This window comes from Neovison vison, chromosome 6 (assembly GCF_020171115.1).
Source record: "Neovison vison isolate M4711 chromosome 6, ASM_NN_V1, whole genome shotgun sequence".
NCBI lineage: Eukaryota > Metazoa > Chordata > Mammalia > Carnivora > Mustelidae > Neogale > Neogale vison.
The window spans coordinates 216,943,824-216,971,369 of NC_058096.1; the positions used below are offsets into that span (position 1 = coordinate 216,943,824).

The window sequence follows — 27,546 nt, forward strand, 5'->3', positions numbered from 1 at the left end:
GTAACTTCCAGAAATTTCTCTAATCTGGATATAATCCCTCATCAGATAATATAAGTTCCCCCAGCCATGCCAAAGTGATGCGCTCCTATGAAACCTTTTATAAGTCAAAAAAGTCCTAAAGTGAAGAAGTAATTATCATGGCGCCCCTATTTTCGCTTTTAATCTTTTCTCCTAAAAAGGAAAATTCTCTTCAGATTTCCTTTGGTTAAAAAAACAGGTACTGGGGGACGCCTGGGTGGCTCAGTTGGTTAAGCAGCTGCCTTCGGCTCAGGTCATGATCCCAGCGTCCTGGGATCGAGTCCCACATCGGGCTCCTTGCTCGGCAGGGAGCCTGCTTCTCCCTCTGCCTCTGCCTGCCTCTCTGTCTGCCTGTGCTCGCTCTCTCTCCTTCTCTCTCTGACAAATAAATAAATAAAATCTTAAAAAAAAAAAAAAAAAACAGGTACTGGGTGCCTGGGTGGCTCAGTGGGTTAAGCCACTGCCTTCGGCTCAGGTCATGATCTCAGGGTCCTGGGATCGAGTCCCGCATCGGGCTCTCTGCTCAGCAGGGAGCCTGCTTCCTCCTCTCTCTCTCTGCCTGCCTCTCTGCCTACTTGTAATCTCTCTCTGTCAAATAAATAAATAAAATCTTAAAAAAAAAAAAAAAACAGGTACTAATGTAGGTCTTTCGTAAAAGCCAAGTGGCGTAATGGAACTTTAGAAAAGGGAGGGAGACCAGGGTTACTTACAAATACTTTAGATTTTGGTTTTAGGCGCCCTCTCAGGACTTTAGGGTAAATGGAGGGGGAGCACCCCCCAACCTCCCCCCCACCCCCCACCCAGGGCAGGGCAGCAGGGGAGAGACCCAACTGGAGGGGGGAGATGTTCCAGCTGAGAGAGCAGGGGGCGTGGTCTTGGGATGGGGACAGTGGGGACAGATGCTGGCTGCCCTCGAGGACCTCAACAAGGTTCCTCTCCGGAGCTCAGATCAGAGGCACGAGACAAGGTCCGAAGCTCGGGAGATGGAGCAGGTGGAAGTGGGAGTGCCCACCTGGGCCCCCAGACCCTTTTCTTGGGGTAGATAAAGCTGTTGCCCCTGGGGGAGGGGGCAAGGGGAGGCAGGGGGGCTCTTGAGGATGGAGGGAAGGGCCAGTTATAAGTAGCACCTTCAGCTGGATTCGGCCCAGGATTTGGCTCTACTCCAAACTCCCCGCCTCAGCATGACACACAGGAAATGGGGGGATCCTCTAAGATCTTCCGAGTTAAAGCACCCCCACAGTAGCCATTCAGACAAGTCAACGCAGAGCCAGGCACCCGGGCCCTTTCAACGTGGCTTCTGTCCATTTTCATGTCTTTACTCATCTTAGGGGACCCTCATTATCTCCCCCAAGTCTCTTATTTGCCTCATCCTGGGAATATCAGGTCCCCACGCTAATGCCTTTAGACCCTGCCCACAAGTCCCTCCACTGCCCTCGTGCAAGCCCACCTCATCACCTCAAGGACACTGCCTGCCTGGAGATCCCCTGTTAACTTCCTCTCTGGAAACCGATCACCCCCTTCACCTAAGTTCAGCAGGAAGGCGGCGTCTCATCACCTCCTCCAACGCACCCCAGGCTTCCTAGTACTGAGCACAAAGGAAGCCAACTGTGTTAGCATTTCCTGTCGCTCACTGGAGGCCAGCGGTGTGAGTCAGGCCTGCCCCGTCCAAGACCCACCAGCAGCCTCTACCTCGCTGGGGTCCCCCCCACTCCGGACCCCCTGCTCTTCTCCAGGGCTGGCCCGAAGAGCTGCCCCTGGACTTCTGCAGTTGTAACACTGGGGCTGGGCTTCCGTCCCGTGGGGGCCACACCCACTCCCCCCCCCTCCCCGGCTGCCCTGGACCTCATTAGGGTGACTTTCTCCTACAGGCTGGCCACCATGGTGCTCCCGGGGCTGCTGCCCGGAGCCTGCAGGACTCCACTCATCTCCCTGCTTCTCGTCTGCTGTCTGCTGCCCCCAGGTGAGGCAAGTCAGGCTGGGGAGGACTGGAGCTGGGGTACTGGCCGAGGGCCTGCAGGGTGGGGGCGGGAATTGATGAAGCAGAGCTTCCCTCACCCCGCTCCTGGCCCTGTAACACTTCCCTAAACTCGCATCTGACGGGTATTCACCCAGCGGCCTCAACAGAGCAGCTGTTTACCTAGGCCTTCAGGGCTCCCTGATGCCTCCTCTCTACATGTGACTTGCCCCGCCCCGCCCTCCCACAGACTCCTTCCCTGGACCACTGTCTCTACTTTGCCCTCTGCCGGGATCTCTTCCCTTTCACTCAGAACACCCCTACTACTTTCCCTTCAGAGCTGGCCTGATTTGCCTCCTCCTCCAGGAAGCTTTTGTTGGTTCACTTCCTCCTCCAGGCTGGATCAGGGTCTCCCCTAGCCTTCCTCAGGGCTCTCCCCAATCCCTGACCAATCATCTGTCTTCCCCACTGGACTGAAGTGCCACAAACGCAGGAAGGTGGTGTTGAGGGGGGGCGCTGTGGGGGGCTGGTGAGAGGCACCGGCCCGTAGTGTCCCTCTGCTCCCCACAGGTGCCCCAGGACAGAAGTTCCCGCTGAAGGTGGAGGTCCAGAGCCCCGTGGTGCCTGCCGGGGGGTCCTTCTTGGTCAACTGCAGTACGGATTGCCCCAATCCCAACCTCATCGCCCTAGAGACATCCCTATCCAAGGAACCTGTGGGCAATGGCCTGGGCTGGGCAGCCTTCCAGCTCTTCAATGTGACTGGTGACACCCAGGTCCTCTGCTCTGGCTTCTGCAATGGTGTTCAGATGATAGGCTTCTTGATCATCACAGTGTACCGTGAGTGACGGAGCCTGGAGGTGGGACCAGCCTGGGGCAGTAGTTGGGGGGTAGAGAGCGAGGGGTTTGGGGGAGCAGGGAACCCTGAGTCTGCAGAGATGGACCAGGGCTCTGACCCAGAGTGTGGACCTGGGTGTGTGTGTGTGTGTGTGTGTGTGTGTGTGTTTAGAGAGAGAGAGAGGCACATCTCAACCATATGCCAAGGCAACAGCTGTGGAATCAATTTACTTGGGTCCCATCAAGCACTTTTTTCGACGACATCTCCTTCTTTTCTTTCTCTATTTCTTATGGCAGGTAATAAGTCATGTATGTGGTTTCAAATCAAGAGTTATAAAAAGGCATCAAAGTCAGAACCTCCATTCTTCCTAGTGCTGGCTATGATGTTTTCTTGTGGACACTGGGCGCTCTTTCAGTCCGTAAGCAGCCCCAGGCTGGGGGAGGAACCCCGAGGAGCCTCATTCCACAGATGAGGACAGAGGGCTCAGTGGGGTCAAGTCGCTTGTCGGGGCTCACAGCCCACGAGTGGAGAAGCTCGTCATCTGGCTCTCAGGTCCAGCTTCAGCTGAGTCTTCCCCAATCCCCACCGTTACCAGTTTCTTTTCTTCTCTCTCTCTCTCTCTTTTTTTTTTTTTTAAGATTTTATTTATTTATTTGACAGAGAGAAATCACAAGTAGGCAGAGGCAGGCAAAGAGAGAGGAGGAAGCAGGCTCCCCGCTGAGCAGAGAGCCCGAAGCGGGGCTCCATCCTAGGACCCTGAGATCATGACCTGAGCCAAAGGCAGAGGCTTTAACCCACTGAGCCACCCAGGCGCCCCTGTTACCAGTCTCTTGTGCTTCCTGCCAGAGTTTCTCTGCATTTAAAGGAATCCAATAGATCAGAAAAGAGAGCACACCCCTCCTGGTCCTGGCCATTTGGCGGAGCCTTCATAGAGAAGTGTGGTATATACATGGGACCGTGTGTGCGCCTGTGTCTGTGTCCCCATGTGCGTGTCTGTGCGTGTAAATACGTGTGTCATCATCTCTGCGGGTCTGTGTGGAGTGTACACAGGCGTTAGTGTCTGTCTGCATGTTTGTGTGTGCCTGTGGCGTGTGTGGATGTGAACGTGAGTGTGGGTAGGTCTGGCTCAGGATCTGCGCCCATGTGTGTCTCTGTGTGTGAACGTGTGTTTCTGTGTCGATGTGTGTATCTGTGTGTGATGGGCGTGGAGGTCTGCGTCGGGACACGTCTGTGCTTTTATGTCTTTGTATCACATTTCCGTGTAAGGTGCGGATCTCTGTGTGTCCCAGATACCTCTGTCCAGCGTTCTGTGGAAGCCTGTCAGTCCTGGCTTACAGGAGCCGAACGCACTCATCCCTTCGAGCCCCTGAGTCACGCTGGGTAGCTTAAAAGCAGCCAGAGTGGGAGTATTTACACTGCAGAAATCGGCAAACGCTCCATGTTGGGGCTGTCCCACCCCACCCCAGCCCTGAGTTCCCAAGTGTTACTAGCATGGGCCCACAGGCCACCATCTCTGACCCCTGGTGCCCGAGGCTGGATGGGGGCCCTTTTCGTTAAATACTGTAAAATTGTAAATACAGGCTTCTCCTGCTTCCAAAGGAAAGCACTCCTGTGAAACCTTTTGTGAGTCAAAATGATGTAAAGTGGGTGCGCCTGGGGGCCTCAGTCCTTAAGTGTCTGCTTTCAGCTCAGGTCATGATCCCAGAGTCCTGAGATAGAGCCCATCAGGCCCCCTGCTCAGCAGAGAGCCTGCTTCTCCCTCTCCCTCTGCTGCTCCCCTTGCTTGTGTGCATTTTCTCTCTCTCTCAAATAAATAAATAAAACCCTTTAAAAAAATGATGGAAAGTGAAGAAGCAATCAATTTCTATTGAAAAAAATCTTGAACATTCTCAGACGCCAAAAATAACATCTCCTAGGCTTTTCTGATACATCTTACGGACACATTTTGCTAACAGGCTCACAAAATAAATGGGGAGAAAGCCCTGATGCTCGCAGACGCAGGTCAGAGCTCCGGCGGCTCGCTGCTGGGATGCTGAGTGCCATCCCAGGGAAGGACCTTGGGCGCCCCTCCCACTGGACGTGATATCTGCTGCCCTATAACCCCTCCCTGCAAAACCAACACTGAATGCTATCTTTGCTTTTCACCAATTTTTTTTTTTAAAGGTTGATTTATTTATTTGAGAGGGAGCACAAGTAGGAGGGGCAGAGGGAGAGGGAGAGAGAATCTCAAGCTGAGTCTGCACTGAACACAGAGCCCAACGTGGTATTCGATCTCATGGCCCTGGGATCATGATTCGAGCAGAAACCCAGGGCTGGAGGCCTATCCGACTGTGCACAGGCGCCCCTAGCCATTTTCCTTTCCTTTTCTTTTTTAAGAGAGTTTATTTATCTGAAAGAGAGTGAGAGACCACAAGCCAGGGGAGGGGCAGAGGGAGAGGGAGAAGCAGGCTCTCTGATGATCAGGGAGCCAGTTGTGGGGCTGGATCCCAGGATCTGGGATCACAACCTTAAAGGAAGGCAGAGACTTAACTGATGGAGGCACCCAGGCGCCCCCTGGCTATTTTTCTTAAAAGCGGAAATCCTCTTCTTATTTCTTCTGCTTAGTGAAAACAGGTGCTAATTTAATATTGGGCTTTCACCAAAGTGGAGTCATGAACTTTTGGAAAGCGGGGGACACCTGCAGGAATATGTTAGCTATTTTTCACAGCAGCCCGTGCACTGGCCTCCGTGTCATAGCTGAGATCCAGGCTTGAGTTGTCGAGGGCCCAAGATGCTTCCTGAAGGGGGTCTGGGGTTTGGTCCGCATGCCTAGGAGGGGCACTGCAGCTGCCGCAGGGAGCTGACCCAGCCAGCCTGGGGCTGTGCAGTCCCTCAGGGCAGTGCCAGGTCACCCTGAGAGGCTGCCCCAGAAGAGCCTTGAGTGCCTGGGCCTGACTGAGAAGGCCAAGGCCAGAGTCCAGGCCAGACGCTGGGAGGTGGGCTGTGGGAGTCCCAGGCTGTGATATCAAGGAGGCAGGGGAACACACAGGGGCCTGGAGTTTGGGTGACTCACCTTCTAACCCTTTCTGGCTCTGTGTCCTTGAGTAGATCACCTTACCCTCACCTCTCTGGGCCTCGGTTTCCCCAACCATAAAGCAGAAGGATACAGAGATTTCGCTTGGTTGCTGTGTGCAGGAGGAGGATGACATTTGGAAAGTCTAAGAAAACTAAATAAACAGGAACTTTTATAAGTACTAATAACATTGTAAGTGGTCATAAATTAGTCCCCTTTCTTCCCCCCCCTTTTTTTCTCAACTGTGAATTTCTCAGGAACAGAATAGAAACTGACTTCTATTTCAGTTCCTGGCAAGGGATCCCACAAAACAGGAAATAATAATCATGATGTTAAGGACAATAGCAAACACTTCTGGCACAGTACTCAGCCCTCCCCATTTATTAACTCAAAGTTCAGTTCTGCCCTGGGCCACCCTCAGCCTCCTCTCTGCTCCCTGGGGTGGGAGTTGTAGGGCTGGCTGGTGAGTACAACGCTCCCCCCTCCCAACCCCGCCCCAGGGTTCCCGGAGCGAGTGGAGCTGTTACCCCTGCCCCGCTGGCAGCCCGTGGGAGAAAACCTCACCCTGCGCTGCCAGGTGGCAGGCGGGGCGCCTCGGAGAAACCTCACCGTGGTGCTGCTCCGCGGGGAGGAGGAGCTGAGCCGGCAGCCCGCCGTCGGGGAGCCCGCTGAGGTCACCGTCACGGTGCTGGCGGGCAGAGACGACCACCGCACCAATTTCTCCTGCCGCACGGAACTGGACCTGAGGCCCGGAGGGCTGGGACTGTTCCAGAACAGCTCGGCCCCCAGGCAGCTCCAAACCTTTGGTGAGGGAAGAGACTGCAGAGGGTGGGTGATGAGCTGAGCCAGAGAAGGGGTACCCTGGCCGGGAGGTTTCTTGCAAATGGAGTGGACTGGACCTCAGCGGCTTCTGGGAAGGGATGCCCTTGGCCACTGACGACTGTGCAGCCTCAGTTGGGAGACTCACGGCCCGGTAACTAACTAGAAGTCTAAGGGGGTGTGTCCTGAGAAGGGGGTGAGCCAGGCCGCAAGATATCCAGGGAAAGAAGGACCCTGGTTCGGGACAGTGAGCATTCCGTGGGGAAAGGGACGCCCAGGGCTCTGGGAGACCTTCCTCCTGCTCACGTCCGCCCTTCTCCCCAGCACTGCCCGTGACCACTCCACACCTCACTGTCCCTCGGTTCTTGGAGGTAGGAACGACTTGGTCCGTGAACTGCACCCTGGACGGGTTGTTCCCCGCCTCTGAGGTCCAGGTCCACCTGGCGCTGGGGAACCAGACGCTGAACTCTACAGTCGAGAGCCACGAGAACACGATCACAGCCACAGCCACAGCCACAGCAAGCATGGAGCAGGAGGGTGCCCAGGAGATTGTCTGCAACATGACATTGGCGAACGTCAGCTGGGAGGCCCGGGAGAACATAACCATCTACAGTAAGAGGGGGCGGAGCCAAGAAGCAGGCCCGAGGAGACAAGGGGCGGGGCGTCAGTATCCGGAATGGAGTGACATATATAGGGCGGAGACTGAACTGGAGAGGTGGGGTCTGAGCCAGCAGAGAGGAAGGGGTTGTCGTGTGAGCGGGGCCTAAGATACCCGAAGGGTGTATATATAGCAAGATTACCCCAAGCTGGACTGGGGCGGCGGGGGTGGCGGGGGCTAGGGGCGTCGCACAGAGTAGCATAAAGGCATGGCCTGGATACCCCAAGAAGAAAGAGGCAGGTGGAGGGCGGGGACAGACCTATGTGAGGGGCGTGGTCAGTGACCTCCTGGGCAATGTCCCGTCTTTAGGCTTCCAGGGGCCCATCCTAAACCTGAGTGAGCCCAGCGCCCCCGAGGGGACCGCAGTGACTGTGACTTGCTTGGCCGGACCCCGAGTCCAGGTCACGCTGGATGGAATTCCAGCTCCGGCCCCTGGACAGCCTGTCCAGTTTCAGCTAAACGCCACCGAGACAGACGACAGGCGCATTTTCTTCTGCAGTGCGACCCTCCAGGTGGATGGGGAGATCTTACACAGAAACAGCAGCGTCCTGTTGCGTGTCCTGTGTGAGTAGGTCACACTGATCTTTAAACCCTTGCTCTCCTGGTTTGGTGGGAAGTTTCTCCCTTGCCCCACTGTGCCTCGAGTGTGTCTTATCATTGGACTGATCCACAGATGGTCCCACGATTGACCAAGCCAAATGTCCTCAACGCTTGACGTGGAAAGATAGGACTATCCATGTCCTGCAGTGCCAGGCTCGGGGCAACCCGGACCCCACGCTGCACTGTTTCCAGGAAGGCTCCCGGCTCGAGGTGCCCATCGGGATCCCATTCCTCGTCAGGTTAAATCATAATGGAACGTACTCCTGCAAGGCGGCCAGTTCACGAGGCACACACACTATAACCGTGGTGATGAACGTTTGGGGTGAGCCAAGACGGGGCCGCGAGTATAGATGGGCAAGCCCGGGCGGGGGCGTGGGGCGGCAGTGCGTATTTATTTCTTGCTTCTCTGTATAGATCGGAACGCCCGCGCCGTCAGCATCGTCCTGGGGGTGTTAGCGGTCCTGGGCGTGGTGACGATCTGCGCTGCCTTACTGTACGTCTTCGGGGTCCATAGGCATAGTGCCATCTACCATGTGAACCAGGGGAGCACTTCGTTGCCCCTGACGTCTAGGCAGCCCGAGGAGGCTGTGGGGGAGGATCCATCCTGAACCTCCAGCTGGGGGAATGCTGGACCAAAGACGATGGGGGTTTGGCTGTATCCCCGGATTCCGCACCAATAAAGCTCTCAAAATCCGGAGTCTGTGGCTTGATTCCACGTGTGCTGAGGTGCTCACCCACTGCGCTTGGCGTCCCTTGAGTGACATCTCTGTGGCAGCAAGGGGTGGAGCCTGTGGTGCCCAGACGCGGCTTGAACGCTGAGAGGCGGGCTGGGCCTTACCCAATGGGCTGAGGGGGTGGGAAAGGAGGCGGGGCTTGTCCTGGCCAATCGGCAGGCGTGCCCTCGTTGCCGCTCTATGCCGCTCCGCCCAGGCTCGCTGGTCCCAGAAGGCGCCGGGTTTCCCAAGATGGCGGCCGACGTGTCCGTTACTCACCGGCCCCTGCTGAGCCCGGAGGCTGGGGCCGAGGCTGAAGCTGATGATGCCGCGGAGCGCCGGGCGCCCGAAGAAGAATTGCCGCCGCTAGATCCAGAGGAGATCCGGAAACGCCTAGAACATACCGAGCGCCAGTTCCGTAACCGCCGCAAGATACTGATCCGGGGCCTCCCGGGGGACGTGACCAACCAGGTATGGGGGGGGGGAAAGCGTGGCGGGAAATACCACCGTGCGCGTGCGCGGGGGGAACCGGGCGACACCAACGCTGGCCTGCGCTGGGGGGCGTCGGTGGGAGAGTCCAAGCGCGGGATCAGTGCGGGATCGGAAGAAACCAAGAGCAGGATGTGGGGGTGGGCAGTGATGGAGGGAGAAACCAACTTGGGACTGAGGGAGGACGTTGCTAGGGGCGACCACAGGCTTGGACGAAACCAAGTGATTGAAGGGGGGCGGGGAACTGGAAGGGGGCGGGCAACTTTGGCCTGGTTGGGGGATTGTGAATGAGCTGCTATATTGGGACTGTGGAAGTAGGGATGGCAGTTGCTCCCTGCTCTGATTGTGTATTGCCCCACCCCCTCTCCCATGGGTAGGCGGGATGTATCCAGAAGTTTCAGGGTTCACTGGAGTATACCTTTCCATAGCACGCGTTTATCGACCCCTCTGCGACATCGGAAGTTGTAGTAGCTCCTGGGGTCTTTCTTCCCCTAAAGCTTCTGGATTAATGCGGAAAAACAGAGTCTAGTTCCCCCAGCTCACAGACCTGCAGGCCTCCCACACTGTTCTGTGACCCCTCCCTTGACTGATCTGGCCAGGGCTGCCCTTCTTTTGGGGCCTACATGGGGTAGGGCTTCCCGGTGCTCTTTGGACCCAAGGAGATTGCATCTAGTCGGCCCTGCCCTGCCACAGTGGGATGGGTTCTTTCTCCCTGCTGCTGAGAAATCTCTGCTCTCTGACCCACGTGCACATTTGCCACTGACTCTCCCTAACCACGAGTAGGCGCATGGCTGGTGGGGTCTCAGAGTGTGGTGAGGGGCAGACTTGAGGACACACCTGGGGCAGGTGCCACTAAGCATGGTCTGGTTTTTTCCCAGAGCTGGCTCTCCTAATGCCTACCATCTCTCAGCTGGGAACACTCTCTTCAGGGTACATGGTGTGTGTTTGGCAGTAGCAGGCCCCAGAGTTTGCCCACGAAGCTAGCTTACCAGAAGGCCAGCCCTGTTAGTAGGAGGAAGTTAGGAGGCATGTGAAGCTATGCATTGTGGTCTTATTAAGTACACAGTGTCCCCAGTTAGGTACCCCCTGGCTGGCATTTTCTCTGCTGCCCTGACCAGCTGCATGACCTACGACATGTTTCTTTGCATCCCGGAGCCTCAGTTTCTTCATCTACAAAATGGGTTAATGCCCAATTTGTTGGGATGTTGGAAAGAGTCAGACTTGCAAACCAAGGTTCAGATGGATTGAAGTTACTTCCCTAAGGACATACAGCAGACCTGGGACTTGAACTCAGACCCATCTGACTCTTCAGTTGTGTTGTGTTAGTTCAAAGCATGGAGTCTGCAGCTAGGCTCTGAATCCTGGCTGTGTGTGTTCCCTCGTTTGTGAGATGGGGATGCTGATTGATCTGCTTTCATAGCTGGTCCATGTGGAGGTGGCTCTGGGTGGGTGCCTTCAGCCCCTGGTGACTCTGTCCTTTGGCTTCTGTCTCCACAGGAAGTGCACGATCTGCTCAGCGACTATGAGCTCAAGTACTGTTTTGTGGACAAATACAAAGGGACAGGTTTGTGGGGCTGTGGGTTGGGCTAGTGGCAGGAGGTGACAGTCCCTGAAACTGGGAGGGTCTAGGCCCAACATTTCCTGTCCTGAACTTCAGGCCCAACATTGTCCCCTAGGCCATACAGGACAGACTATTGTCCCACTCTGCCTCTCATCCTGGGTGCCCATTGTGGGGCAGCCTTGGCCTTCCTCCCCTGGGCTGCCTAGCCAGATACCTGAACATTGGGCTCCCCACTTGCCCATGCCATTCCCCCCAGCCAGCCAGTCACCCAGGCCTAGTCTGGTCCTCTCCTTCAAGTCCTCCAGAACAATTGGCATCCCTTAATTCCCTCAGTTTCCATCTGACCCAGTCTCTGCCAAAAAGGCAGCTTCCCTCTGATCCGTCTGCCTCTATGATTTCATGCCTTCCCCCCAGTAGCCAGCTCTGATCCAGTTGAAAATCTGACCAAATCCAGGCCTAACCTTCATTGTTCTCTCTCTTCAACATCTCTGAGGCTCCTGCTGACACTACGGTGCAGGGATGGGCCCCGGCCTCACCGTCCCCCTGGGCACCCATCATGTTCTCGGCTGTTCCCTCTGCCAGTGCTCTTAGCTGTCCACTGTGCCATTCGGGCGGCATCGGGCAGCTCCGCATTGTGCCCCGAACGCCCCGCCCATCATAGCACCGTCACGCTGGGCTCTTGTCACTCTCTCGCTCACCTGCCTCCTACACTTCGTGGCTGGCTCCCTGAGAACAAGGAGAGGTCTTGTCCGCCTTGGCGCTCCCTCTTCCCCCGCCCACCAGGCATGGGAGGCTCTCTGAGGGTGTCTGTGCCTGCCAGGCATTGTGCCAGTATTAAATCTACTGGGGCCTTTTCTTGCAGTGTGTAAGATGGGTGAGGAGCTGAGGACAGGTAACTCCTTGCGACCCACCTGGCAGGCTAGGAAAGTTGTTCAGATCTTGGGTGCAGGAGGCAAACGGACCTGGCTTCAGGTCCTGGTCTGGCCACCCTTTGTGGCCCCAGGCAAGTGATTTACCCTCTGGAGCCTCAGTTTTCTCACCTGCAAATTGGGCATGACCTGCTTGGGTTAGCCACGAGGCCAAACCTGTTAAAATACCTAAAAAGCTGGGGGTGCCTGGCACCTAATGGGTGCTTATTAATATAGGTAGAGGCAGTGCATCAAAAGTATTTACTGAACACCTAGTATGTGTGTTTGCCGGGCATCAGGGATCCAGAGGTTAACTGACATTCTCATTGATAGAATCTTCCAGCAGTGGTGACTGAATGTTGTATGCCAGGTACCGGGTACATAACTGTTAACTGAGTGGAGAACAGTCTGTAGTCTGCAGACAGGGGTGTTATTCAAATAGCTGCAAACATGGAGGTTTGCACGTGTGCATGCATACACACACACACGCACACACACGCGCGACCAGAAGCTCCAGATCTGCAACAGGAAAAGTCAGGCTAGGCTTTGTGGGGAAGTGATGTTTGAAGGGCAGATCGGGTTAACCAGGCAAAGCAGCATGGAGGTCTGGCTTCCAGGCTCAGGGAAAAGCGGGAGCAAAGGTCCGGGGCCGAGTGGGCGTGGCACAGTCCAGGAAGTAGCAGTGAAGAGATGGGAGAGGAGGTCAGCAAGGCCAGTGGGCCAGGCCACACAGGATCCACTGGTCCCTGTAATGAGAAACCAACCCTAGACAAGGACGCGATGCCATCTGATTATCCTTTTGAAAGGCTCCCTGTCGCTGCTGGGTGGAGAGCAAACGAGGCCTGGCGGTGGGACTGGATATGAAGGTGTTGGTGGCCTGGAAAGGTGGTAAAGGAAGGTGTGCAGAGCAGGGCACTGGGGCTTGCCTGCCTGGGTTCAAGTCCAGGCTCCTCGATGGGGGCAGGGGCACTGCTCTGGACCTGTTTCCTTGCTGGCCCAACGGGGGTGGTCAGGAGTAAGTTCTCTTGTTTCCCATGAAGAAACTGAGACCCCAGAGCTCCCCAGAGCCATTCAGGGGCTAGACTGGAAGCCCAGGCCCCAGCGACTACATCCTGAACCACTGCCACACAGCCCCCGAGTTAGATGCATGTAGGACCCAGCCAGGCACACACTGGGAGAGCCCTGCTGGGGGTGGGGATTGGGGACGAGAGCAGGGAGCAGGGCTCGGGGAGGCAGGAGGCCCCCGCACCCGGGCCTCAAGGCTGCCAGCCATTCCCTCGGCCGGTCTCTGACACGTCCTGGTTGTTAGGTATTCTGAGGTCATGCAAGGTATGGGGGGGGGGCTTGCCCCTCAGGGTGCCTCCTGAGCCTACACCCCCTTCCGCCACAGCCTTCGTGACCCTGCTGAACGGGGAGCAGGCAGAGGCTGCCATCGGCGCCTTCCACCAGAGCCGCCTGCGGGAGCGCGAGCTGTCGGTGCAGCTGCAGCCCACGGACGCGCTGCTGTGCGTGGCCAACCTGCCCCCCAGCTTCACGCAGCAGCAGTTCGAGGAGCTGGTGCGGCCCTTCGGCAGCCTGGAGCGCTGCTTCCTGGTCTACAGCGAGCGCACCGGCCACTCCAAGGGCTACGGCTTCGCGGAGTACATGAAGAAGGACTCGGCCGCCCGCGCCAAGTCGGACCTGCTGGGCAAGCCGCTGGGCCCGCGCACCCTCTACGTGCACTGGACGGACGCCGGGCAGCTGACCCCCGTGCTGCTGCACTCCCGCTGCCTCTGTGTCGACCGCCTGCCCCCCGGCTTCAGTGACGTGGACGCCCTGCGCCGGGCGCTGTCGGCAGTCCACACGCCCACCTTCTGCCAGGTGAGACCTGGGCCTGGTGCAGGAGCCTGGGGGATCGGGGCCAGGGACAGAGGGCCTCGGATGGGCCCTTTGGAGTCACCTGCCTTTTCTAATCTCCTGAGTCCCTTTTCAGTAAAGCAGCGGCGGTGCCACTTTGAATGGGGTTCTTGTTAGAAAGGCCACGTGGTGTAGTGGGTGACAGCCCAGCCCGGAGCCAGATGGCTGGGGTTCAGATTCCTGGGCACCCTTTAGCGACTTGCTGAACCTTGGTGGCCTTGAGCCTCCTATCAAGTGCAGGTGAGGCCGCTTTTGAGAGAGCTGGGTGCGAGGCCGGTCACCTCTCTCTCCCAGTCCCGTGTTCCTCAGACGTTTGCAGAGGGGCCTCGTGGCTCCCAGGTCTGACCTTGGGGAGGCTGTCCGAAGACAGCCACAGTCCCGTGTGAGCCTGGAGGTCAGGACGTCGGGCTTGGCTAGATTCCAGCCCTGCCCTGTGGCTTTGAGCAAGTCAGTCACTCTCTGAGTCACAGTTTCCCGTAATAAAAAGGGATTCGGCACGTCAGGTGGGCAGAACGGTATCTGTTTCACCCGAGTGGCATGTGTCATGCGCTCCAGGGTGCGTGGCTGGCCGTCTGGCAGGCACGGCGGGTGAGAGCAGGCCAGACCCACTCCTCTTACCCACAGAGCCCCGCGTAGGCACTCCTTCATTACCCGCGGAGCGCGTTGCTGAGAATCCCTTCATCCTAGAACCGCCCACGGAGGCAGATGATAACCCCGTTTTCAGGTGGCACAAGTTCAAGTGCCCTGCCCGGGGCTGTACAGCCAGAGGGGCGTGGCAGGGCCAAGATTGGAAGGCCACAGCCTGGCTCCAGGGGCCCCCAGGCAGCCTGACGGAGCTGCCGTACAGGCTCTAACCCCATATCCCCCCAGTTCTGTGGCCAGGGGCGGCTCCCGCTTCCCTCGTATAAATGGAGTATTGGGGCCTGGGGACTCCACTGTCTTAGGAAGCCCGCGCCTCGCTCACTCGGCATTTGGTCACGCTGCTGCCTTCTGTGGCGTACCTGCCACATGCTAGGTCCGGGTGGGGGGCTCAGGACACAGATGACATAGCTTGGCAGCCCTGTCCTGTCTTGCGGAGGTGGGACAGCAGGGCCGTGACCAACAATCAGTTCTCGCTCCAAGCCTCAGTTTTCCCATCTGGAAATGGGGCTAGCAGTGCTTTGTCATTGGGTTATTGTAAATGGCTCCTTGTTCATGGTTCCACTTAGAGTACGTGTCCTGGTTGAATGGAGGCCGGGCTCAGGAGTGGGGCACGTTGAGGTGTGAGCCTTACTCTCTCTCTCTAGGAGCCGTGAAGCCTCACTTGCCCTTTGACCCTTCTCTCTCTTCCCCTGCAAGAGAACATTTTGTTAGAAGATGTGTGTCTGGGCCTTGGTCAGAGGCGAAGCTGAAGTGCTTAGTAGAGGCAGGCTGACGGCCGGAGCCCCCCTACCTGGGCACCGAGAGCGGGGGCATGCCGAGAGCACCTCCCTTCCTTGCCCCCGGGGAGTAGCGTCTCCTTGAATCCCCACAACCACCCTTAGAGGTGGGTTCATTTGGCCGCAGCTCACAGATGAGGAGGGCGAGGCCCAGGGCATGTGCAGTGAGGTGCCCACACCAGCCTGCCAATAAGAGGGCCCTGGGGGTCAAGGTCCAACCTCTGACCCCAGGGTCCCCCAGTCCTGAGCGGGGCACCCTCACCTTCCAAGAAGGCGGGACGCACAGCTGGGAACTGGCCGTCCTGGTGGGGAGTGTCATTCTCAGCATCGCCAAGCTGAGCCCATCAGGCAGCGCCCGAGCGGCCCACTCTGCGCGCTCTGCCAGCCCCTCGTGGGCCGGTCTCCAGCGGTGCTGTAGACGCGAATAAAGCAGGTATCCCAAGGCTCTGGGTGTTGTCAGAAGCCTCCTCCGTTTTATTTATTTTTGCGAATGGACAGTCCAGTCCTGTTTGGAAATTCAGCAGGTGCAGAAGGTCAGTGGCGAAGGCGGCTTTGCCCGCAGCCCCTGCTCAGAGCCTGTTGTGGTGTCTCCTTCGGCGAGATTCTACCACGCATTTCAAGCAGATGCATGCGGATGTCCTTGCGCTGCCCTCTGCCTGACCCAGATATGGCCGGGCCTGCTTTGGTTTGGTTCTTCCGCTTGGTCTTGGGAATATTTTCATGCTCAGACGCAGGAGAGCTTTCTCACCGCTGTCAGGGATGCCCGTATTCGTTTCGTGGGCCCCGCTGTGCTCTGTGCATGGACATGCATCGCTGGGGACCAAGGAGCATCGCTGTTTCTTGAAACGGCCAGAGCCGCCCAGAGGTGGTTTCTTGAGGGCAGCAGCATGGCCTTGTCCGCTCCCAGCTCCGGCTCTGTGGCCCAGGCCAGGGACTGCCCTTGTCGGAACCCGTTTCCTCCCCTGCAGAGTGGGAGCGCTGCCCGTGCCAGGCTCTGCGACATGCTGGGACAGCCCCTGTGGCACCCAGCCTGCGGCGGGCACAGTCCGACCGGGTGCTTGCCCGGGATCTGCCTGCCCTGGGACAGCACCCACCGTGCCCATTCGTTCCCTGAGTAGGTGGCAGGCTCACATGGTGGCACAGCCTGACCTGACCTAACGGGGGGCAGGGGTGGGGGGACCAGTGGCCTTTATCTTTGTGTCTTGCTGCAGAGACAGACCTGGGTGGTGGGGGAACGGACACGTGACACACAGCACATGCGGCATCCTCCCTGTCTCCAAAAACGTCTCCATCCCGGGACACATCTGACCCCAGAGTCTGCATAAGGGGCTATGGGCCTAACCCACAGGCTGCTGTCAGGAGAGGTGGGGGCCCTGACTGGCTGTATGCCTTCCCTCTCAACTGGCACGTCTGGTCTTGAACCCGAGCTTGGAGGCCACGTGTTTCACCCCCAAGCTGTGTCCTTTCTCTCCAGCCCTGGCTGCGTGTCTTCAGCCTGAGGCTCAGTGGCGCGGTGTCAGAGCCAGCCATCTCTCCCCGCCCCAGCACCAGCTCTGTAACTCCGCCTCCCTGTGCCTTTGTGTGCTTAGTGGTCCCCATCAGAGTCCCCAGGTGGCACTGGTCTGAGGCCCAGGGGACTTGACCCATGCAAGGTAGATCCCAGCTTTGCGCTCTAACCGGCTGCGTGACCTTGGGCATGTCGACCTCTGAACCTCAGTTATCCGCTCTGAAAAATGGGTAGGATGCAGCTTCCTAGGGCCATCCAGAAGATTCGATGAGCTGTTGCAAGAACAGGGCTCAGAAGAGTATAGGGCTAAAAACCCACCCCGTCTGGAGAGGTTCTCTGTCACAAGGAGCCAAGTCTGGGCACTGTTGTCACTTCACATGAGGGCAGCCACTGCCACTTGGGTGCTCACGTCTTCCTCCCTGCCCCCCGACCCCCCCCGCCAGCTGGCATACGGCCAGGACGGGCAGCTGAAGGGCTTTGCTGTGCTGGAGTACGAGACTGCAGAGATGGCCGAAGAGGCACAGCAGCGGGCGGATGGCCTGGCGCTGGGGGGCAGCCACTTGCGCGTCTCCTTCTGTGCCCCTGGGCCCCCCGGCCGCAGCATGCTGGCTGCGCTCATCGCTGCACAGGCCACGGTGAGTGCGTGCCTGGGAGGTGTGCCCCCGGGGTGGGGGTGGGGCACCCAGGGGCCAGACCCTCCTCTCTTGAAAAGTCAGGGTGTCAGCTGGACTCGGGATGAGAGGGATGGGTGAGCCCGAGGCCCTGCGGCCCGGCAGGGCTCTAAGCCGCTCTTCCCTCTCTCTCTGCAGGCCCTCAATCGGGGCAAAGGGCTCCTGCCCGAGCCCAACCTCCTGCAGCTGCTGAACAACCTGGGGCCCTCCGCCTCCCTCCAGCTGCTGTTGAACCCCCTGCTCCATGGCAGTGCAGGGGGCAAGCAGGGTAAGGTGGGGCCAGGCAAAGTGGCGGCCAGGGTCCCCAGCTCTCTTGGAACCCGGCGCCTCCGTGGACTGTTTTCCTATCCAACTGCTAAGTGACTCGAGCCCATGAGCAGGGGCTGGAGGAGAGCACCACAGAGGGAGCAGGGCCCCGAGCCCCTCCTGGGGGAAGCAGAGCTAGCAGCAGAGAGGCAGGCTAGTGAAAGGGCCATCCCTCCCTGCGGCACACTCTCCTTCTGGCCCTCTTTTGGGGGATATCGGTTGCTTTCAGGGAGCTTCAAGCCCGGGGCTGTGCTTCACTGGGGCAGGTGCTTCCATCCTGGGTTCGTCGCTCACTCCCCGATCTCCCCCAGGCCTCCTGGGCGCACCTCCGGCCATGCCGCTGCTCAACGGGCCCGCCCTGTCCACGGCACTGCTGCAGCTCGCCCTGCAGACCCAGAGTCAGAAGGTAACTGCACGGCCCAAGGCCCTGGGCCCTCCGTATCCATACGCACGCCCCGGCCCCATGTTGGTCCACGTCACACCCCGCTCGCATGTGCCAGTGGCTTGTCGTCGGTGGGGTGAAGGCAGGTGCTCAGGACTCCGGCGATGACGCAGTCTGGGAGAGAAAGTCCAGGCTTCACAGGAGAGTCGCTTGCTGGTGTCTCACTCCCACCTTCTCAACGCACAGACATGGGGACCTGTACAGACCAAGATAACACACACACACACACCCCCGTACACACACATCCACACACACGCTGCTGACCTACCCGGTTTGGTTCATTAGGGTCAAGTCAGTGACGTGGGGGTGTATGACCATCACTGACAGCCTCAGGGGCTTGTGGGGCTGAAAGTGGCTCGGCTGCTACCCTGTGTTAGAGACTGTGCTTCCGTGATCATCAGCAAGGGGACCGGGTGTGGGACAGTGTGTGCCTGGGAAGGACCGTCATCTTACGTGTGTCTGACGGTGACTGGCAGTGTGGGGTGGCGGGCCCTGACACCCTGAGCGTAAGGTGCATGTCCCCGGGGTCTTCCCGGGGCCTGGTGTGCCGGAGGCCCTCTGTCACTACTGGGTGGCCAGAAGGGTGATGGCTGGGATGTGGGAGCCCATGTCCGTGTGTGCCTGTGCCTGGCTGGACCTGCGGTCTGGGCGTGCTGGGTGCCTCCTGCCCGGGCCACGCTGGCCCATCTCCAGCCGATTGTGCTCTGTCTCCAGAAGCCTGGGATCCTGGGAGACTCTCCCCTGGGCGCCCTTCAGCCTGGGGCCCAGCCGGCCAACCCCCTCCTCGGGGAACTGCCTGCAGGTAACACAGACCCTGCCCCTCCTCATCTTTCTGGACCCGTTCCCTCTCCCCCTTTCTGAGCCCCTTTCCTTACCTGGTGGGGGCGGATGACCCCATCTCCCAGGGTGGCCGGAAGGATCCTGGGAGGTGATGTGCTTAGAGGGCTCTCCGCAGTGCCCACCGCATACCTGCTGGTCCCAGTCCTAGCGGAGGCCCAGGACCCCCAGAAGATGGGTCCTTTCAGGTTGGGCGCCAATACCTCCTTCTCCCTGTAGGGGGGGCCCTGCCCCCGGAGCTGCCGCCCCGGCGAGGGAAGCCACCACCTCTGCTGCCACCACTCCTTGGTCCCTCTGCCGGTGACCGGGAAGCCATAGGCCTGGGTCCCCCAGCAGCCCAGCTCACTCCACCCCCCGCCCCAGTGGGACTCCGAGGCGCCGGCCTTAGGAGCCTCCAGAAAGACAGTGGACCTCTGCCAGCACCCCCTGGGGTAAGGCCCCACCCTGTATCCAGTACCAATCCGGCCTCCTGCCCTGCCAGACCCCGCCTGCCAGGGGCCCTCACGAATCCAGCCCTTCCACCACAGGTCTCGCTGCTGGGGGAACCCCCAAAGGACTTCCGGATCCCCCTGAATCCCTACCTGAATCTACACAGCCTACTCCCGGCCAGCAACCTGGCGGGTAAGGAGGCCCGGGGCTGGGGAGGCACAGGGAGAAGCCGCCGCCTGGCTGAGGGCCACCTGCCTAACCCCCCAGCCCCTGGAGGTGGCGGCGGCGGCGGCGGCAGCAGCAAAGCCTTCCAGCTCAAGTCCCGCCTGCTCAGCCCTCTCGCCAGCACCCGCCTGCCCCCTGAACCAGGGCTGCCTGACAGCTGTGGTTTCGACTACCCCTCGGTGAGTACCTAGCCGCCGTGTGGTCAGCCCTCCCGGGGGCCGCTGCTGTGGCCCTTTGTCCCCTTAGAGCAGGTCATTCTCCAGAGTGTTATTTCTCAAGTGCCGATGGCCAGGCGAGCACTAGGGAGATTGTGGGAAAGGTGCCACACACAGTCCCTGCCCCGAGTCACAGGTCTGTCTCTGCACATCAGACCTGCTTTCTGTCTGTCTGTCTCTCCTGAGAGGCGTTAGGCTGTGCTTCTGGCTCTTAGAGACAAGGCGCGGTGTCCTGTTGGTTTCTCTGTCTTCTCCCTTCTCCAACTCCTGTCCCTGTCCCTGTCCCTGGAGAGCTGTTCCTTCCGTGATCCCAGCCCCCAATCCCGGTCAGCCATTGGAGCCCGGCCACTGGCAGGCCCCCTGTGTTGTTTGGCCCATGCTGGATTAAAAACAAATAACAACTGAGATAAATGTTGACCCTAACGTATAAAAGACCTCACACACCCCAGGTGGGCAGCTGCTCCTGAAACACTGTGAACACCCTCCCCCACGGGGGCCACACGCCTTCACAGCAGCCGCCTCCAGGGCCGATGTGGAAGCCCTCCCTGCTGTGGGGCACACACCCTGTCTCCTTCCAGCTGCCCAGCCTGCACTTGGAAGTTGCCCACACACAGTCGAGTGTGCCTCCTGCTGGAGGGGGCCAGACTTCCCTGGGAGCAGCAGTGCCCTGGAACTCAGCCAGGGGTGAGGCTGGCGCGGACTCCGACCCAACATGCTTCTCCCCCTTTCCTTCAGGATGTGGGACCTCGGCGACTCTTCTCCCACCCACGGGAGCCCACACTAGGGCCTCACAGACCCAGCCGACACAAAGTAAGGGCTCCCCTGGCCAGCTTGCTTCCTGGGTGTATCAGTCAGCTCTTGCCGCATAACAAGCATCTCCACCACTTGGTGGCTCAGAACAGCAGATACTTGATTTCTCCGTCACGGAGGCCAGCGGGTGGTTCCCTGGTGGCTCAGCTGGGGCTCAGTCGTCTCCGTTGGTTTTAGTCACATACCTAGCAGTTACTGGGCGGGGCGGTGGGGGGCTCAGCCCCACACTTTCAGCCCCACAAGCCCCACAAGCTGGGACGATGACCAGCCCCCGGAGCTCGTTCTCCAGCATACCACCCTATGAGGGCGGCCCACATGTGGTGGTGGTGGCCCCAGGACTCCCCAGAGGAAGCAGGGAGGCCAGGCCCCTCTGCCTTTACCATCATGCTGCTCGTCCAGTGACCAAAGCTAGTCACTGGTGCAGGGGGCGTTTCGGTGTCCAGGGAGCGCGTGGGGGTGCATTTCGGAGGGTCTGCAAAAGCAGGTGGAACTACAGTCCTCTCTCTCATTCGGCCCGCCCCCTCTCTGCAGATGTCCCCCCCACCCAGTGGTTTCGGAGAACGGAGCGGCGGGGGCGGTGGGGGAACCCTCTCCCACTTCTATTCGGGCTCGCCCACTTCCTACTTCACCAGTGGCCTGCAGGCTGGCCTCAAGCAGAGCCACCTTAACAAGGTGAGGAGCTTCCCCAGCCACCAATTGCCCTAGGGACAGCCAGAATACAGGGGCTCCTGTGACCTTTGGTCCCTGGGTCCTGGCTGAGGTGATGGCAGAGTGGGGTTCTAGGCAGGGCCGAGCTCAGACAGGCCATCCTCCCCACACCTGCGTTGTCTTGCCCCTAATATCCAGCCTTCCTGGTCACCTTTCACTCCCTCTCCAGTGGCCTATGGTGTGGGCGATATTAACCCCAGTAGACAGAGGATGAAACAGGCTCACAAAAAAAGAACTCCTCCTCCCCTAGTCTCCTAGCTGATGAGTGGCAGAGGCAGGATTCGAGCCTAAAATCCCTTCCCCTGGCCCTTGGGGACCGCTTCCTCTCCCATTCCATCTCTTTCTCCCATGTCTCCCAGGCGGTCGGCTCCTCTCCACTGGGCTCCGGAGAAGGGCTCCTGGGACTTGGTCCCGGGCCCAATGGCCACAGCCACCTGCTGAAGGTACGGGTCATGAGGTGGGGTGGGGTGGCAGTGAGGACATGCCAGGCTGGGGAGCAGCGGCCCCTGGATGGCCCCTGACTTGCCACCCCGTCCCCTCTGTCTCTAGACCCCACTGGGTGGCCAGAAACGCAGCTTTGCCCACCTGTTGCCCTCACCCGAGCCCAGCCCCGAAGGCAGCTACGTGGGCCAGCACTCCCAGGGCCTCGGGGGCCACTACGCAGATTCCTACCTGAAGCGCAAGAGGATTTTCTAGGGGGCCAGTGCCAGAGATGCTCAAGGGCCTGCACCAAATCGCTTTTGGGTTTTCTGGAGTTCTGTTTGTGTTTTTTCTTTCCCCCTTTCAGTAATAGAAAAATCTCTGAAAAGACTTTGTTGACCAACCAGCCGGAACCCAAGGAGTGTGGGGGAGTCTGGGGGCCGCTGTGCACCTCTGGCCTGCTCCCGGCATGGAAATTCTACAGCCTTAAGAGAGAGGGGCCCTCGCCTGCTCTCTGTCCCCTCCCCCATATCCACCTGTGTCTGTCTCTCTGGGAGTCCTCTCCTGCCTCGTCACTCCTATATTTTGGCCTTTCGAGTGCCTTGGAGGTTCCCCTGACCTCCCGTGAGGATCAGAGACTGTCCCCCTTTTTTAACTTTGACAGTTGACTTTTGTTTCCTTTTCTAATTTGTATTATTTTTTAAAAACAATCCAGGACGACCCCCAGCTCTGATTCCTTCAAGGTCCAGCATGTCTGGGCCTTCATTCCACTCTTTTCGGTTTGAAATGGCTCAGCCCTCTTTCTCTCATGTCTGCTGCAGGCATGGCTGTGTCCTGCCCCTGCCTGCCCACTCTGGCCTGTATTCCAGCTGGGGGGCCCCAGGCCCCTGCCACTGTTCCCTTGCCTTCTGATGCCTTAAAGCCGGGTCCCAGGACCTGTGGTCAGAGCCTCTTAGATGCCGAGCTCCGGAAGCTTGACTCAGGACCAAATGGCTCTGGCCTGGGGATTGGGTCCCTCTACCCAGGGTCCCCACTCTGAGGACAGTAGAAGGCCAAAGCCTTGGTCTTGGCAAAACAGCCCTATCATCCTTCCTGCCCAGGCCTAGGTGCAGAGACAGGTTTTCTCTGCCAGCTTAAACCAGTCTTGCTGTCAGTCTTTGGGAGTCGGGTATCGTGCATCTCACTGAGCCTCTGCTGTCTACCCCCTCCCCCGCTACCCCCATGTTGAAGATGAGCTCCGCCTCTCCATCCCCAGGCTAGATCACCTGGAGCTGGCCTCCTGGCCTCCTGTTGGCCCAGTGCCCAGTCCAGCAACTTCATGCAGATAAGCTCTACCCCTGCCTACCAGCAGGACCTGTCGGCCTGGACCCCCCTTCTGGCCGGCTGGGCCACCAGCTTCCCTCCCCTGACTCTGGGGGGTCCACATCCACTCCAGGGGGGGTGTCGTCTCCCCAGTCCTCCCTCACAGACCTTCCTTTGCTGAATTAAAGTTTGTAAGTAAATGGTTTTAAAGAAAGAGCTGGCTGGTTCTTGGGACAAACAGTGGGCCTGGGTGGGTAGTCGGGGATGGCCCCGCAGGTCTTGTGGGGGCGAGCCTGCCTGGCTCCCTCGCACTTTGGCAGTCCCTTCCTGGAGCCCTTCCTGCAAGTGCCCCACTCAAACGACAGTGCTTGTATTCGGGCAATTACGGGCCTCTTGGGTTGCGGGCCTGCCACTGGGCATGCCCAGTCCTGGGTCACGTGATGCCTGTCATGGCCGCCTCCGTGGCCCGGGGAGGCGTGAGTGCTGGATTTCTGCTGCGGGCGGCCAGGGGAACCTGGTGGAGCCGGCCTGTGGGCTCCTGGGGGTCCGGGGAGGCAGCGGCGCCAGTGACAGCCAGAAGATTCCGCGCGACAGGTACCTGGGGCGTTTGGGGGACTGCGTTAATCCTTCGTCAGATGCCTGCGAGGCGCGCCGCGGCCGCTCACCCAACCGTGTTTTCCAGGCTCGCGCCCGGCGGGGGAAGAAGAAGCTGGCGGCCCCGACCGGCCCGGGGACGTGTGAGTGTAGGGGGTCAAGTCCCCTCTTCTTTATCTCACGAGGCTCCTCTGGTCCCCACCTTGCCCTGCAGCCTCATCTCTGTGTCCCCTCTCTACCTCGTCCTATTCCCCTGGCAGTCAAGGGGAGGGGGAACTAAACCCAGACGTTACCTGCTCACCGCGCCCACCATCAAGTTTGGTATCTGCATCCCCATCTGTCCCCAGGGTGAACGTGGTGTTCGTAGACCGGTCAGGCCAGCGGATTCCGGTGAGCGGCAGAGTGGGGGACAATGTGCTCCACCTGGCCCAGCGCCATGGAGTGGACCTGGAAGGTGGGAACCCGCCATTGGGATTTGGGGAGGCCCTTATCCATTGTTTTAAAAACCTTGCAAATCAGATATTGTTCTCCGTTACTTACCCCTCCCGTGGCTTCCCATCAAACGTGGCTAAAATCTACTCTTCACTGTGGCTCAAACCCTGACCAGCTTTGACGCTTCACTCTCTCAACAGCAATTTATTGAGCATTTCTTAGAGGTCAGTAAAATTCCTACTCTCCAGGAGCTTGTATTCTCTCCTTCCTCTTTCTAATCTAGGCAAACTAGCTTTCTTGCTTGTTGCTCACACGGAAAAGCCAAGTTCATTCCTGCCTCAGGGCTTTTGCATTTCCTGCTCCAGACATCTGAAGTACTTTCCCACCAGAACTTCTGGCTCCACCTCATCCATTGGGTTTCATTCCTGACAATCTCATCCCCTCAGCCCAGCTGAAACCCCCACCCCCAGCCCCTCCGTCACCTTAGTGTGCTTTATTGTCTTCCTGGCACTTTTCAATGTCTTGTTTCATTTTTGTCACCTGTCCTCAGAATGAGATCAGAAACCGTGGTGCTACTTACCGGTTGCCTGTCATGTTATTTAGATGTAACCGGTGTTAAATCTGTATTTGCTGAATAAAAGATAATCATAGCAGACATTATGTTAAGCGCATTAAATACCTGCTTACTGACTGAATCTTCATGACAAGGTTATGTGATAAGGAAGACTGTTATCTCATTTTATAGGTGAGGAAGCAGCCCCAGGTTAAGTTGACATGCTTCAAGGTCAAGTAAGTGGCAAAACTAGATTCAAAGCCCGCTTATTTTAGCCACTGTTCAGTGCCACTCTCCTGTGTATATTGAACACCTACTGTGTGCTAGGCAGCAATGTACAAAACAGACAAGACCCCTGTCATTTCACGTCAGTTTCAACTTCACAGGGACCGTTATCCCAGGAGTAAACATGTAATTACATTGTGAGCAGCTGGAAAGGGCAGTCTGGAAGAAGAAGAAAAAAAAAATGGATAAGGTTATTTTTTAGGTGACTGTAATACAGAGCCTGATTTAATATCATCGGGGGTGGGGATGTTAGGGGCTGGCCGTGGCAGGCCTATCTCAAGTTCTGTTCTGGAATCCAATCCTAAGAGCCCACAACAGAGATTGGAACATGAGTTTCAGAGGCAAGTGCCCTGTATTCAGGTTTTGCCTCTTACCAGCTCTGTGACTCTGATCAAGGTCCTTGACCTTTCTGGGCCTCTGAAGCCTCATCTATGAAAGGGGACAGTTTATTTGCTGTTTCACTGGGCTGCTCTTGCACTTAGTGCTGAATGCCTGACCCCTGGTTAGTGTGCCTCACTGGGACTCCTGTATTCGATAATCTTTCATTGATGAGGACGCCACTGAGTTGGGACTGGGCTGGGGATGAGATTCCTTGGGGACTGCCTGGAGCTTCAGGGTCCAGACATTTTATCTCCAAGGAGCATGGAGGGTGGGCCAAGTCACCAGGTCCCCCTGGGTGGTTCTTCTGGGTTAGGAGGCTGCCTTGCAGCTTCATCCTCATTATCCAGCAAGTTGTGGAAGAGACAGAAATCTGTCCCTTTCGCTTATAACATGTCTGAAGCTTCCACCTGCCAGGCTCAGTGCCAAGAAACAAGAGAGCAGGCCAGGTTGATGGGGCACAGGTACACCCAGAGATTCAGATGGTAACCTGAGATCGTGGTAAGCGCTGTGCAGAAATTAGACTCCCCAAGGCCAGGCAGGGATGGAGGGTGGTGTGGGGAGAGGATAAGAAACAGGAAATGGGGGAACAGTTGAGTCTCTGAAGGCAAGAAGGTTCTAGCCATGGTAAAGGAGTGGAGAGAAGAACATTCTAGGGCAAGGGGCAGCAAGGGCAGAGGCCCTGTGGTGGGGACGAGCTTGGTGCATTGGAACTGAGCAGGGGGGCTAGCGTGGCTGAATTGAAATGAGTGAGGGGTCGGGAGGATCTCAAGGAATGAGCTGAAGAGTTTGGTTTTATTCTGGTTGCAAAAAGGCCTTGGAAGGCTTTGTTTTTTGTTTTTTGTTTTTTTTTTTTAAAGATTTTATTTATTTATTTGACAGAGCGAGATCACAAGCAGGCAGAGAGGCAGGCAGAGAGAGAGGAGGAAGCAGGCTCCCTGCTGAGCAGAGAGCCCGATGTGGGCCTTGATCCCAGGACCCTGAGATCATGACCTGAGCTGAAGGCAGCGGCTTAACCCACTGAGCCACCCAGGCGCCCAAGGCTTTGTTTTATTTATTTTTAAGATTTTATTTATTTATTTGACAGAGACAGCAAAAGAGGGTGAGTGGGAGAGGGAGAAGCGGGCTTCCCATAGAGCAGGGAGCCCGATGCGGGGCTGGACCCCAGAACCCCAGGATCATGACCTGAGCTGAAGGCAGACATTCAACAACTGAGCCACCCAGGCGCCCCAAGGCCTTAGAAGATTTTAGACCCAGAGGGACATTATCCTCAAGCACAGTTCTTAGCAACCGATCCAAAGGGTGGGAATGCTTCCAGGGGGAAAAGCCGGAAACCCCAGCTTCTGTATCTTTCAACCCTTATTTTCTGGTCTCTTCCCCTGCCACAATGGGTGTTGAGGAAGCGGGTCCCATCGTCAGGAACAAGAAGGAGAAGGAAGCCCGTCTGCCCAGCCGTGACAGGGTTCCAGCTATGGCTTACATGCTGCAGGGACCCTGCCTGACCCTTCCCCTCTCAGCCACACTGAAGTCAAGTTCACGCTCATTTACAGTTCTGTGTGCACCGTCTGGTCCACAACCTGCTGGGGGGTCCTTGGGAGATGAGACACCCTAGACAGCCCTTTGCAAAACGTACACACAGTTTGGGAACAGCTAATCGAATCAGTGTGGGGGGGAGGTTTTGTCCTCGGTGCGGGCCCCTGAAGGACAAGGGGCAAGCGGGGAAACAAAGGGCCTCTTCCCTCTTCTGTCTGTGCCGCATGGTGCCTCCGTGACCCTGCCCCTCACTGGCACCTCATCTGTCCCCCGCAGGGGCCTGTGAAGCTTCCCTGGCCTGCTCTACCTGCCACGTGTACGTGAGCGAGGACCACCTGGACCTTCTGCCTCCTCCCGATGAGAGGTGAGCGGGGGGGCCACCCCTCCCCGCTGTCCCGAGGCCCTCCGGCGGCCCCAGCCTCTCTCCTCCCTGCCCTGTGGGGCCCCGCGCCAGCTGGACAATGCGCCCCCCCCATGACTGCTCTTCTCCTCGCTCCAGGGAGGACGACATGCTGGACATGGCCCCCCTTCTTCAGGAGAACTCCCGGCTGGGCTGCCAAATCGTGCTGACTCCTGAGCTGGAAGGAGCCGAATTCACGCTGCCAAAGATCACCAGGAACTTCTACGTGGACGGCCACGTCCCCAAGCCCCACTGACACCGGCAGCCACGTGGCCCTGGGGAGCCGGGACCAGAGGAAAAACCAAGTTGCCAGCCCAGCCCAGAGCATGGACAGGCCGGAGAGAGATGCTGGAAGCAACCAGAAGGCCAGAGCCCCTGCCTCAGAGAGATCGCATGTCCAGGCTCTGGTTTTGGGGGCCGCGGGGAGACCCAGCCCTGCTGGGGAGGCCTCCCCCCAACTCATGAGAATCAGTGTGGAGATTGGTGGAGTCTTACCAGAGCAACAATAAAACCGTCTCCTGGACCTCCAGTGTCTTGAGTGTCCTTGCGGGGAAGGGGACGGGGAGGGCAGGCCCTGG

At 58.1% G+C, this 27,546-nt stretch overlaps 3 protein-coding genes across 5 annotated transcripts; all 3 read left to right on the forward strand.

Annotated features, from left to right (window-relative positions):
* Nucleotides 1–1,567: 1,567 nt before the first annotated feature.
* ICAM3 (intercellular adhesion molecule 3) lies at nucleotides 1,568–8,633 on the forward strand. Its single transcript, XM_044254231.1, has 8 exons — nucleotides 1,568–1,663; nucleotides 1,887–1,978; nucleotides 2,543–2,809; nucleotides 6,360–6,665; nucleotides 7,003–7,290; nucleotides 7,646–7,900; nucleotides 8,010–8,258; nucleotides 8,351–8,633. Exons 2-8 carry the CDS (start codon nucleotides 1,897–1,899, stop codon nucleotides 8,542–8,544), a joined length of 1,641 nt encoding a protein of 546 aa, XP_044110166.1. The 5' UTR covers nucleotides 1,568–1,663; nucleotides 1,887–1,896; the 3' UTR covers nucleotides 8,545–8,633.
* A 253-nt stretch (nucleotides 8,634–8,886) lies between these two features.
* RAVER1 (ribonucleoprotein, PTB binding 1) lies at nucleotides 8,887–23,007 on the forward strand. Of its 3 annotated transcripts, XM_044254229.1 has the most exons (14): nucleotides 8,902–9,120; nucleotides 10,636–10,702; nucleotides 12,998–13,467; nucleotides 16,872–17,063; nucleotides 17,238–17,367; nucleotides 17,717–17,811; nucleotides 18,562–18,649; nucleotides 18,904–19,115; nucleotides 19,212–19,305; nucleotides 19,381–19,517; nucleotides 20,289–20,363; nucleotides 20,895–21,035; nucleotides 21,431–21,514; nucleotides 21,621–23,007. In XM_044254229.1, exons 1-14 carry the CDS (start codon nucleotides 8,902–8,904, stop codon nucleotides 21,765–21,767), a joined length of 2,151 nt encoding a protein of 716 aa, XP_044110164.1. In that variant the 3' UTR covers nucleotides 21,768–23,007. The 3 variants fall into 3 exon arrangements, with proteins under 3 accessions (XP_044110163.1, XP_044110164.1, XP_044110165.1); XM_044254228.1 differs by having other exon boundaries at nucleotides 8,887–9,120; nucleotides 19,212–19,517; XM_044254230.1 differs by lacking the exons at nucleotides 19,381–19,517; nucleotides 21,621–23,007.
* Nucleotides 23,008–23,057: 50 nt separating this feature from the next.
* FDX2 (ferredoxin 2) lies at nucleotides 23,058–27,491 on the forward strand. Its single transcript, XM_044254232.1, is given in 6 exon segments — nucleotides 23,058–23,130; nucleotides 23,133–23,387; nucleotides 23,476–23,530; nucleotides 23,735–23,841; nucleotides 26,845–26,932; nucleotides 27,068–27,491. Coding segments are annotated over 6 exon segments (735 nt in total). The 3' UTR covers nucleotides 27,225–27,491.
* Nucleotides 27,492–27,546: the final 55 nt, after the last annotated feature.

Bases quoted from the DNA above. Each gene is read 5' to 3' on its own strand.
- ICAM3 (XM_044254231.1), top strand. From the start codon at position 1,897: ATGGTGCTCCCGGGGCTGCTGCCCGGAGCCTGCAGGACTCCACTCATC. The intron at 6,666-7,002 runs GTGAGGGAAGAG...CCTTCTCCCCAG, and splicing joins CAGGCAGCTCCAAACCTTTG to CACTGCCCGTGACCACTCCA. The intron at 7,901-8,009 runs GTGAGTAGGTCA...ACTGATCCACAG, and splicing joins CGTCCTGTTGCGTGTCCTGT to ATGGTCCCACGATTGACCAA.
- RAVER1 (XM_044254228.1), top strand. From the start codon at position 8,902: ATGGCGGCCGACGTGTCCGTTACTCACCGGCCCCTGCTGAGCCCGGAG. The intron at 17,812-18,561 runs GTAACTGCACGG...CTCTGTCTCCAG, and splicing joins TGCAGACCCAGAGTCAGAAG to AAGCCTGGGATCCTGGGAGA. The intron at 21,515-21,620 runs GTACGGGTCATG...CTCTGTCTCTAG, and splicing joins GCCACAGCCACCTGCTGAAG to ACCCCACTGGGTGGCCAGAA.